The 12,316-nt window shown below is 43.9% G+C and overlaps 2 protein-coding genes across 2 annotated transcripts in view; both read right to left on the reverse strand.

Moving 5' to 3' along the window:
- Window positions 1–10,112, reverse strand: part of cacna1sa (calcium voltage-gated channel subunit alpha1 Sa) — a 28,138-nt gene extending 18,026 nt beyond the window's left edge. The window contains exons 1-14 of the mRNA XM_039682611.2: window positions 9,746–10,112; window positions 8,459–8,564; window positions 5,708–5,847; window positions 5,292–5,431; window positions 5,065–5,217; window positions 4,730–4,935; window positions 3,723–3,826; window positions 3,178–3,323; window positions 2,995–3,073; window positions 2,071–2,231; window positions 1,691–1,916; window positions 1,405–1,612; window positions 549–669; window positions 352–466 (exon numbers count right to left, since the gene is read on the reverse strand). Coding sequence (XP_039538545.2) covers window positions 352–466; window positions 549–669; window positions 1,405–1,612; window positions 1,691–1,916; window positions 2,071–2,231; window positions 2,995–3,073; window positions 3,178–3,323; window positions 3,723–3,826; window positions 4,730–4,935; window positions 5,065–5,217; window positions 5,292–5,431; window positions 5,708–5,847; window positions 8,459–8,564; window positions 9,746–9,933 — 2,093 coding nt within the window. The 5' untranslated portion in view covers window positions 9,934–10,112. The remainder of the gene's footprint in view (window positions 1–351; window positions 467–548; window positions 670–1,404; window positions 1,613–1,690; window positions 1,917–2,070; window positions 2,232–2,994; window positions 3,074–3,177; window positions 3,324–3,722; window positions 3,827–4,729; window positions 4,936–5,064; window positions 5,218–5,291; window positions 5,432–5,707; window positions 5,848–8,458; window positions 8,565–9,745) is intronic.
- A 1,276-nt stretch (window positions 10,113–11,388) lies between these two features.
- Window positions 11,389–11,962, reverse strand: LOC120486738 (achaete-scute homolog 5). The gene has a single exon (XM_039682880.2). It carries the CDS (start codon window positions 11,960–11,962, stop codon window positions 11,468–11,470), a length of 495 nt encoding a protein of 164 aa, XP_039538814.2. The 3' UTR covers window positions 11,389–11,467.
- Window positions 11,963–12,316: the final 354 nt, after the last annotated feature.

Raw genomic sequence — 12,316 nt, forward strand, 5'->3', positions numbered from 1 at the left:
TTCTTGTAGGTCACGTTAGTCCAGCTCGCATCAGCTGATCCACGTCTATAGGGATTCGATGCCTATCATTGCGTTTCTCAGGAGCTGATTACCCTCCTCCATCCCCAGCTCCTCCTGAATCAGACTAAATTCCCGAATTATGTTGTACTTTAAAATCTTGACTTAAGGATATCTGCATACATTCATGTTGGTTATGTTCTGTTAACCCTAAGCGGAGTTATTGCTGCTCTTATCCATGCTAGGCTGCCCAGAACTGAACCATACCGCCAATCCAAACTGTATCCTAATTGTCAATCAACTTTGAGGATAGTGAAGTCTCTTTCTCAATGCTATTGACCTTTCGTCCCTCACCTAAGAAGCCTTTTGCGTTTCTTCTCCTCGGTCTTCTCTTTCTGGGCCGAGGTCAGGCTCTCCGCCTCAGCCAGATTATCCACCGCGATCGCCAGGAAGACATTTAAAAGAATATCTGCAGATCAATGCTCAGGAAGGCCCCATCATTTTCACATGTAATTTCTACAACTCTCACATCTGTGCCGCCCAAAGGATACAGTTTCCACAGATGAACAGAATAATGAAGTAAATGCTGACCAGGATTCCAGGCACGGCGGGACCTCCGTGGGCCATGATGCCGTCGTACATGACGTAGTTCCAGTCTTCACCCGTCAGGATCTAAAACAGAGAGAATTCAAGACACTGGAGAGGCTTTGTGGATCCAAACATCTCGCTTATCAGACTGATCTCATGCACACGCCAATTCGTATTTCCATTTTTGGCGTGCTATCAACACGCATGTTTCAGCGTGTTTATGAATGCCGTTGACTTAACGTTACATTGCTGTATATTTAAATCTATGACCTACCCCAACCCCGTCCCTAAACCTACCCGTCACTGGGGTTAATGGCATTTATGAGTCTTCCCCTACCATCCTAGGAAAAAAAATATCGCTCCCCAGATGTAGATCTACATTTTGCTTCGTTTCGCTCGGACATTTAACGGCGTGTCCATACACGCGGAATCACTCGGACGTTTAACGGCGTAGACATACACGCGGATAGCTGGAAATGCGTATAGATAACACGCCACTTGACTTGACTATGTTTACGCAAAAGTCATGATGTCATGTTGCGCTTATCATACTCACTTAATAATGTTGGGTTAAAAATAACCCAACGAGTAACCCAGCTATGGGGTGGTATAGCACCTTCCCAACTGTGCGTTATTTTAACCCAATATATTAACTTTTTATTTTTATTCACTTTGTTTTTAAATACAGATTGTTTGTTTCTATAAAACAATAAACACGTCTCAACAAATATTTTTAAATGACAAACTAAATTGTAAACCAACGTTTGGGTTAAAAAAATAACCCGACGTTTTTTACGGTCTACGATATGATAAGTTTACCTGGAAAACCGTGATCAGAGCCTGAGGAAAATTGTCAAAGTTGCTTCGTCTCACGTACTCATCTGGAAAATTAAACTTCCCTCCGAAAACCTGCATGCCGAGCAGAGCGAAGATGACGATGAAGAGGAAGAGGAGCAGAAGCAGGGAGGCGATGGAGCGCACAGAGTTCAAGAGAGACGCCACAAGATTACTGAGCGACGTCCAGTACCTGAAAATCACGCACAGTTCGGATCAATTCTCAAGCACGCATACTGTACACGTCTGGTCTTCATAGAGAATCACATACCTCGTTACTTTGATGAGACGCAGAAGCCGAATACATCGCAGTATGGAGATCCCCATGACAGACATGATGTCCATGCGGACGAGAATGAGCTCCAGGATCCCCACAGAAACCACAAAGCAGTCGAAACGGTTAAAGAGGGACATGAAGTAAGATGGCAGCCCCATTGCGTACATCTTCAGAAACATCTCCACCGCAAACAGAGACAACAGCACCTTATTGGTATTGTCTGCAAATGAGGTAAAGCAATATAAATAAATACCCTTACGGAAAATCCAGCTAAAATCAACGTGTTGAATGTTCATTAGTGGCTTTAAGCAGAATGTCAGAGTTTTGGGAACTCAAAGAAGTCCTAGAGGTTTGAGGGATGGCAGAAGTTGAACCTTGGAAGTTGGTGAGAGACTCGGACTGATCGTGGTGTTCGGTTGCGATTGCCAGAGTGTTGAATAACACCAGCAGAATCACCAGCCAGTAGAAGAGCCTGGACTTCACCCACACACGACACTTCCTCCTGAAAAAACGGTTCCATCGACGAGCGTGTCGACTGTAAAACGCATGCAGAGAGAAATTCAAAGCATTTATGTTTTAGAAGTCAAGTCACCTTCATTTATACTGGTATATGGACTGTCTTAAAGCAGCTTTACAGTGATATTAGGACATTACAGTAACAGAGATTGTTTAGGCCAGTGTTTCCCAACCCTGTTCCTGGCGGCACACCAACACTGCGCGTATTCTTTGTCTCCCTTATCAAACACACCTGATTCAACTCATCAGCTCATAAGGTGTGTTTGATTAGGGAGACAAAGAATACGCGCAGTGTTGGTGTGCCGCCAGGAACAGGGTTGGGAAGCACTGGTTTAGGCTTTACAGCAGATCTAAAGTTAGTTTTGATTGATTCACTCCCATTAACTTAGGGGCCGCTAAAACGACACCGTTCTAACAGAAAACAGAAAACTTTTAATGCGTTCTGGCCGTTCATTTGCACGACAGTGTTTGGTGTCAAGAACGCACATTTTGAAATAGGTTACTTAATACGTTTTTTTAAAGCGTTATCACCGTGTAAAATTCAATTATAAGAATTTTTTGTCGCTTCCGCACATCCATGCGAACTGGAATCATTTTGACAATGTTTTATCTGTACAGAGGTAAAGGGAAGGAGGCCTTCACAGGGGAGAGACTAGTGGACACTTCAGGACTGTGTTGTCGTCGTGTCCAGGCGCAGGTCCTTCATCAGATCTGGATACGGCCTACAAATATCCTCATGGACACGAGGTCAGTCATTCCCAACAGTAGATCGCTCAACTCACACATAAAACATGAGTTTGTTGAGTGCCTCCAGCTCATAGAGAGTTTCCGATTCTGATCCATCCTGAAGTGGGAGCAGACCTGTGGAGACCAATTGTCCAACATTTAACCAGATTTCAAACCCCATGAGCCTTGGTTCTCAATGGCTGAAGCTTGTTGAAGTGTTTGTGAGTGTTTTTGAGCACCTTGCCCCTCCTGGTCATTTTCCATGACCTCTGCCTGTGTGATCCACTCCATGTATCCCTTCAGATCCTCATCGAACTGCTGACGCTCCCGCAGGATCTGATACTCTCCACTTCGAGAACTCTTTTCTCGCTCCTTAGTGAACTCGCTTATCACACAGAGAGAGAGAAACAAATATGAGATGGTGTGCAGTAAAATCTCTGAAACAAATCCAATCTTTGGACACTGATTGTTTAAAGGGATAGTTCACCCAAAAATGAACATTCTCCCATGATTTAATCTCCCTGAAGTCATCCTAGGTGTTTCGTCTTCTTTCAGACGAAATACAATCAGAGTTATATAAATAAATGTCCTGGCTCTTCCAAGCTTTAAAATGGGAGTCAATGGGTGTATGTTTTTGGAAGTCCATAAAAGTGCATCTATCCATCATAAAATTGCATAAATCATGGGCTATTTTTCATTTTTGGGTGAACTATCCCTCTAACATAAGGACAGCCCTATCCCATAACGGACAATGACCTTAAAGACCACATGTGTTTGGACTTACCCGCACAGAACCCCCAGAACCAGATTTAAGATGAAGAACGAGCCCAGGAGAATCAGAGTCACGAAATACAACCAGGGCCACTCCATCCCGATCGCATCATTCACCTGTAGGAAGACAAGAGTCGGTGGTCAGATCCCTATCATAGCCCTTCATGTCAGTGGTTCCCAACCCTGGTCCTGGAGTATCCCTACACAGTCTCCTTTATCTTTTATCTGTATCTCCTTCATCAGCCTCCACACCCATTTCAGGCCTTGGAGTCTCTACTAATGAGCTGACAAGTTGAATCAAGTGTGTGAGGTTGGGGATCTGGGGTACTTATGGGGGACTGCATGACCATAGTTGGGAACCACTGCTCTATAGGGGCTTTGGCACCAGAGGAACCTTTTCATGGTTCTCCGAACTATTGGTGGGAGTTCCCGGAGTTTGGCGTGTTCGCAACGCAGGAACTAGGAACTCCTTTTGGAGGAACTAATTTACTCCTAGTTCAGAGTCGGTCTAAGCCAGCGCTACAGGAACTATCCGTGACGGTAGTGTTCTCTGATTGGTCGAACGCACGCCAAACACCAGAACCCGCCATTTTTTAAAAACCATGGTGTAAACGCACAGATTATAAGTACTCCACAAACATGTAAAAAAGTGATAGATGAAGCTCTTAATCTTTACGCTGAGGAGGAAATCCAACACGGCTTTGAGGAGACCGAGAGAAACATGATGATGACGACACTGGACATCAAACACACGCCATACGCTCATAACTCTTCATCACTGTCTACTTTCTATGTTCAACTGATCGTAGACTGATAAACACGAAGAATGCGAGCAATGGCGTACTTGGCGCCACCAAAATAAAGGTTACAGCAAGAAGTGTGTCTCACGTCACTTAACCCTAACCCTTCCTACTCTGAACCAGGAAAACGTTCCTAAGCGAACCATCAGTTCTCAGGTCAACACCCTGGTGGCGAATTCATAGAACTACCCGGCGCGAAAGCCCCTAGCGTGTCACTCACCCAGTACAGAACATCGGTCCAGCCCTGAGTGGTGATGCACTGGTAAACAGTGAGCATGGAGAAGCCAAGATTGTCAAAGTGTGTGATGCCGTCATTGGGCCCGGGCCATCCGTCACGACACTCGGTTCCGTTAAGAGGGCAACGCCTGCCGTTACCAGCCTGAGCGCACGGAGCTGCATACCCGCCGTCCCCCGTGGCAATGATATCTGGACACAACAGATCTCAGATCATGAATAAAATGTGCATTTATTGAAGGAAACACCAGGGCTGGCAAAAGGATAACATGCCCTACTTTTTTTGCAAGTTTACTACATCTAACTTGCGTAATTTCTTACCTGTGCCAGTGTGGTAACATGTTTTATGCATTTTGCATTTGAAAAGCTCCAGGCCTATGATTGCATAGATGGTGACCATGAAGAAGACCAGCAGAGAGATGTGGAACAGGGGCAGCATGGACTTGAGAATGGAGCTCATCACCACCTGCAGGCCTGGAGGAGACATTACACTAACCACCCAATTCACAAAATTAGAAAGGTGAGCAAAAGGTGGTGTTGTCACTTACTGGGGACCCCAGAGACGAGCCTCAGAGGCCGAAGGACTCTAAACGCTCGGAGGGCTTTCATGTCGAAACCACCTTTCTGTTCCACTGGCGCCTCGACGCCGCTGATGTTGTTGATGAAGTCCACCACGACTGTGAACAACCTGAGAGACGTCACACAGTAGGTGTTTGTGTACTTTGGGTGTTTCTGGCCATATTCAGGTGGTGGTTTGTGTATGTGTGTGTGTGTGTGTGTGTACATGTGTCTCTATCCCAGTGGGGATTTAAACCACTGTGGGCCTAAATTGAGGTACACACTAGGTTTAGTGGTAGGGTTAGTGTAAGTGGACAGAATATACAGTTTGGACAGTATAAAATATATGTCCATGGAGAGACCCAATTTAGATAGTGAACAAGACGTGTGTGTGTGTGTGTCTTACCCCATTGTCACAATGACAAAATCTAATATATTCCAGCAGTTCCGTAAATAAGCATCGGCATGAAAGAGTAATCCATACGCCACGATCTTCAGGAAGCATTCCATAGTGAATATGATGAGAAAAATGTACTCAAGACTCTCCTGTGAATGTACACAGAACATTGAGATGAATGGAGCTGTCAACACACTTCAGTACAAACAACTGACTCAAGGTGTTTGGTGTCAGTGGTTGCTTTTCCACTTCATAACTCTTTTGTTTTGGCTTTGAAAATCTGTCATGGCATGTCTTTTTATATTCTTGCAACTTACACACGTTGTGTTTGGTGCAAACGCGGCAAAGAATTGCTAGAGCCTGACACTCTCCTCCGGTTTCAGTCGAGGCATTTTGAAAACGAACGACCCAGACACTGAGAATTTTACGATGAACATGGCACCTACTGTGAGCGTGTTTCCACTGACATTTAGATGGATAGATCTTCCAAATGCTTTGATGTCAACCTGATTGCAAAGAAACAATCTGAATAATTGTATTACAAAGCACAAAGTCTTTCAGATAACACTGCAGTGATGAGAGAGCTCTGCGAGTATAGTTTGACAGAGTTTGTGTCTAATTTTAAAACGTCCACACATGCAGGCGAGGCGTCCCATCGGCATGCGGTCAAAGCACCTGCTTCTTTCAGTCACCTGAGTCAAGGTCACGCACGCTTACAAGGGTTTAGTGGGATGAATATCTGGCATTAGGTGTCAGCCATTCTATCAGAAGATAGATTTGAACTAGCCACTTGTTCATTTTGGATATAGGTCAATCTTTTATAAGAACAGAATACAATACTGTACGTATGGAAACATTTAAATCGGCCTATTTTGTTATTAAAAGGTTTTTAGGTCTGTAAGGGGTTGCAGTATATAAGTGTCAGTGAAGTCTTGGGTTGAGGTGTGTCTTAAGGTGGAGTCTACAGGTATTGAGGAGGGGTTTATATGTAGAGGTGTGTATGAGGGCGGAGTCTATAAGTTGTCTCAGGTGTCTTAAGGTGGAGTCTACAGGTATTGGGGAGGGGTTTATATGTAGAGGTGTGTATGAGGGCGGAGTCTATAAGTTGTCTCAGGTGTCTTAAGGTGGAGTCTACAGGTATTGGGGAGGGGTTTATATGTAGAGGTGTGTATGAGGGTGGAGTCTATAAGTTGTTTTAGGTGTCTTAAGGTGGAGTCTACAGGTATTGGGGAGGGGTTTATATGTAGAGGTGTGTATGAGGGTGGAGTCTATAAGTTGTCTCAGGTGTCTTAAGGTGGAGTCTACAGGTATTGGGGAGGGGTTTATATGTAGAGGTGTGTATGAGGGCGGAGTCTATAGGTTGTCTCAGGTGTCTTAAAGTGGAGTTTACAGGTATTGGGGAGGGGTTTATATGTAGAGGTGTGTATGAGGGTGGAGTCTATAAGTTGTCTCAGGTGTCTTAAGGTGGAGTCTACAGGTATTGGGGAGGGGTTTATATGTAGAGGTGTGTATGAGGGCGGAGTCTATAGGTTGTCTCAGGTGTCTTAAAGTGGAGTTTACAGGTATTGGGGAGGGGTTTATATGTAGAGGTGTGTATGAGGGCGGAGTCTATAGGTTGTCTCAGGTGTCTTAAGGTGGAGTCTTCAGGTATTGGGGAGGGGTTTATATGTAGAGGTGTGTATGAAGGCGGAGTCTATAGGTTGTCTCAGGTGTCTTAAGGCGGAGTCTACAGGTATTGGGGAGGGGTTTATATGTAGAGGTGTGTATGAGGGCGGAGTCTATAGGTTGTCTCAGGTGTCTTAAGGCGGAGTCTACAGGTATTGGGGAGGGGTTTATATGTAGAGGAGTGTATGAGGGCGGGGTCTATAGGTTGTCTCAGGTGTCTTAAGGTGGAGTCTACAGGTATTGGGGAGGGGTTTATATGTAGAGGTGTGTATGAGGGCTGAGTCTATAGGTTGTCTCAGGTGTCTTAAGGTGGAGTCTACAGGTATTGGGGAGGGGTTTATATGTAGAGGAGTGTATGAGGGCGGGGTCTATAGGTTGTCTCAGGTGTCTTAAGGTGGAGTCTACAGGTATTGGGGAGGGGTTTATATGTAGAGTGTGTATGAGGGCGGAGTCTATAAGTTGTCTCAGTTGTCTTAAGGTGGAGTCTACAGGTATTGAGGAGGGGTTTATATGTAGAGTGTGTATGAGGGCGGAGTCTATAGGTTGTCTCAGTTGTCTTAAGGTGGAGTCTACAGGTATTGGGGAGGGGTTTATATGTAGAGGTGTGTATGAGGGCGGAGTCTATAGGTTGTCTCAGGTGTCTTAAAGTGGAGTCACAGTTTGATCATGGTTGGAGCTAAACTCTGCAGGGACAGTGGCCCTCCAGGACCGAGTTTGGGGAACCCTGGTCTAAGCGATTGTGGTGTTCTGTTCTTCGGTGTAATAACGAACATAGCAGTCATGATTTGATGTCCCTAAACCCGAACCGCTGAAGTGAAGACATTGGTTGAGTTTGGTTTTCGAAGGAAATATTCCCCACGAGCAACATCAATGCTTTCATGTTTGCGCGATTCGCGAATCTTTTCTCACCAGACTGAGACTTTATTAATGACGATCAGTATAAAGCTGGTTTTGCTAAGAAGCTTATCCTGAAAAAAGAATTGGTACCAACTATTCATGTCCCTGCTGCACCTCCAGAAGAAGAGAGTGTAAAGCTGTCGTTTTATATGTAGTGTATTAAGATGGAGTGTGTTCGAGTGTGAGAGAGAGACTCACTAGGTTGCTGTTGGTGTTATTCGTATCTTCCTCAGGCATTGGCATGAAAACGGCCAGCGCTACACAGTTTGCAAAGATGGTGAGGAGGATGATGATTTCAAACGGTCTGAGAGACACGTTCAGGAAAATAAACCAGCTTCTCTGAAAGTGAGAAATATATTCCTCCAGTGATGCACATTATAATAATGTGTGTTGTAGCACAGTGATCTACATGGCGTCTCAGTGTGTTGTTGTGTGTGTGCTAGCATTCCCTGAGCTTAGCATGTCTGTATTTAGTGAGCTGGTGGACAGAACAGCTGTTCCCTCAGAATATCAGAGCGCTGTGCTGAAACACTGACATTTACACTCATGACTAAATCAGCTCATTAACGGTCTGTCACTGCTCCAGATTTGCCGCCTCTAGTAATGAATGACTTTTATGTATGCTTTGCTTGTTTATTCCTATGCAGCCATGAGATAAAACGGAGAGTAAATTAAGGTTTGTTTAGTATATTACAAGATGTCAGCAAATAGTCTAATTAAGTTGATGTTGAACTGAAACATAACTGAGAACTCCTTTAAGATCGCTGATCTATGAAAGACATTTCGAGGGCTTGGAGTCAGAGGGATGTAAGTGGCTTATTACAGGAGAGAAAAAATACAATTTTGACCAAACTTCAATATATAACAGTATCAGTACTTCATTATATTAACCTTAAACCACAAACATTGCAACCACAGGCATACTTGCATGAATGAGTATTTAAGTAAAAAATATATGGCATATGAACACAATGAACATGCCCTAAAACATTTTCAAATAATAAAATGTCGAATACGTCAGATACACCTTTTTGTTGCTTTATTCAATACAGTTTGGTCTCAGATGTGTATTTTGGCACCATTGGATAGAGCTCATCGAGACCTTTATTTTGATTATAAAGAACGCATATTCGCCCAAAATGCCACTTACCCCCCTCTGGCTCCAAGCCCTTGATTTGTAATTTTGTTATATAATTTATTTTTAAACAATTTTTGCTGCTTAATATTTTTGTTGAAACTGACAAACTACCATTAAAATGTTTTGGGTATTCAGAGAGTACACATTTAGTTGATCAAAAGTGACAGTAAAGACAGTTATAATGTTGCATGTGAAATATTCTGTTCCAAATAAATGCTTTCTATGCATCAAAGTTTACTTTTGGAAAATTACTTTTACGACATGCATTAAGTTAACTGATATGTTTAGTGACGCTATGCAAAAATGTTATTGTAATTAAAATCACTTTTTGATTTGTTCAAGGATACTTCCACTCTACAATGTTGATGCAGGCCTTGCGGAAGGGGTTCTTCAGCGTGAGGAAGAGGAGGGATCGAGCGGGCCGGGGGTTTCCACCTGTGGCCTGGAGCTTCTTGAGTTTCTCTCTCTGCTTCCTCTTCAGCGTCTCCTCATCCATGATGAAGGAGGTCATGGGTGCTTCGCCTCCGCCCTCCATGATCCGATCAGAACCGAGCTGGAGGCGCAGGACTTCTGGAGATCAGGTACTCGGCTCAATACTTCAGTATCTTCTCGGGACTCGAAAATTAGAAAGTGAAGGTGTCCCCACCATCCGCTGTCTGTCTGAATCTATTTCTCTCACTGTCTCTCTCTGTTCTTGTTCGGTTAGTCCTGCAGCTGTCTGACTTAAAAAATAAATATAGACAATACGTGTCACTCACGTGTGTGTGTGTGTGTGTGTGTTAGGAGACAACGGAGCATGACACAGTTATGGTCACAGAGTTATAGATTAAGAGGCAGGACATAAACAGTCATAACTTTGGAATGTTCCCATTGGCCTTTTCTGTTTGGGCTTTGTGACATCACTGAGCCGGTAAACCAATCAGCACACAGATAATTCACTGTGAAATTTGGTGTCACAGTTTTCTATGATCGTCCCAATGATTATTGTTGCAGTGCAAACGGGTGAATCTCATGGCAACTGTCAAAACGTCATATTTCATAATTATTATTGCATTATATTTATAAATGGTTCATTATATATATATATATATATATATATATATATATATATATATATATAAACATTCAAAATATAGATATTATTATTCATGTATAAATCAACAAAAAATTATATTTAAATTATATAACTCTTTGAAGTTTTTAAGATCCCAGTGTCATACATGTGTCAATGAACAGACATAAAACTCCAACAACAAAACCTGTAAAAACAATCTCATTCCAAGTATAATTTAAGGTTTATTTGAATTTAGGTTAAGTGTAAAATCACAGTATACATGATCACAGAGCGAGTTCAAGGTCTGGAACTGGCCGTCGTGTTGATTTCAAGGCTTTTTTGGGCGCCGTGACCCCTGTGCCCTCATGTCCCAGTCTGCAAAACACACTCTCAGTGGGAGACTTCACACACGCTACCACCAAAACATTTAACTCATGTAATGTTAATTGGTAAGGTGAGAGATGAGACCATGTTGATGACCTGAGTCTGTGGTGGAGTGGTGAGTTGGATGTGCGGACTGGATCGATTCCTTTCCTAGAGCGCCTCCTGTCTGTTTTTAGGGAAATTCGGATCTGTTGGAGACGTCGAATAGATTCTTTAGGCCACACACTCAGTGTTCTCAACATGGGAAAATCTCACAGTAAAACACTCAGCTGTGAAAAATATGATCCACTGGTGTTTTGCCAGATGAAAAGTTTACTCTTTTAAATTGAAATTTTTAAATCTCTTTCAATTCCTTTTTTCAACTGTTTTAATTTTAAAATTATTTTAATTCCTTTCTGTGTAAAGGAAGTTGTGTATCTTAAAGTCACAACAACAGGTGTGTCTCACGTCACTCAGACTTCCTACAGGCGCTGCGAACCACATCAGTTCTCGGGTCAACACCCTGGTGGCCCGTTCCTAGAACTACCCGGTGCAAAAGCCCCTATTCAAACATGCTAATATTTGAGAATCACTCAGAATCAAAGTTGGTGCATGATAAAAGTCGCTAGGATATGATGTTTTCTGAACGTCTTTAACTCCCAACAGAGTCCTCGGAAGACGATTCGGAGATGGAAAGAGGCGACGCCGTTGCGTTCTCCTCTGCGCTGCCCGCATTCTCCACCAGTTCCTGTAGGTATTTGATGTAGCGGATGGCCGCGCGCAGCGTCTCCACTTTGCTCAGCCGTTTGTCCGTGGTTGCGTTGGGCAGGTGGTCGCGTAGCTTGGCGTATCCCTGGTTCACGCACTTCACTCGCTGGCGTTCCCGCTCGTTGCGTTTCTGGATGAAGGCGGGCTCAAATGGGCATTCGTAGACGCCGAAGCTGCCCTGGAACGGCGGGAGATACGACAGTAGAGACGCGCCGCCACAGTACGAGCCATCGTAAACTCGCTGCTCAACGTGAGTCGGGTACAAGAACAGCGGTAGCGAGCGACCTAGCGGATCTGAGTGGACGTCATTCCCTCTGTAACCACCAGAGGGCGTGCAATACCGACTGCTCCTGCTCAAACGGTAATGAGACGCGTCCATTTTGAGGTGTGGAGTTGCTATTGGTGTCGTTCGTACATAAATGAAAGCCAAGCCCGAGGAAGTTTGTCTAAGACTGACGGATTAGCGTGCGCTTCCTGAAGCGAGGGAGCATCATCCTCTTCCCCGGTCTCAATGATAGACGCTCGGAAAACGGCTTCTGCTGCTCTTTGAAAGCCCTGTGAAGGATTTTGAGAGAGACAGACTTGAGTTTAGACCAGAGGACTTCAAACACACTCCAGATTAACTTAATAACCGCTTAGTCTGAGGTTCAAATACGCAGGATAAACCCGCGGCTGGTCCTTGCAATTAACACGGATTTGACATAAAATACTGGCGAAAAGACCCAAAACATAT

This window comes from Pimephales promelas, chromosome 2 (genome assembly GCF_988280905.1).
Source record: "Pimephales promelas chromosome 2, fPimPro1.hap1.1, whole genome shotgun sequence".
In the NCBI taxonomy this organism is placed as follows: Eukaryota; Metazoa; Chordata; class Actinopteri; order Cypriniformes; family Leuciscidae; genus Pimephales; species Pimephales promelas.

Excerpts from the sequence above, each read along its gene's own strand:
- LOC120486738 (XM_039682880.2), bottom strand. The coding sequence starts at position 11,962 with ATGGACGCGTCTCATTACCGTTTGAGCAGGAGCAGTCGGTATTGCACG.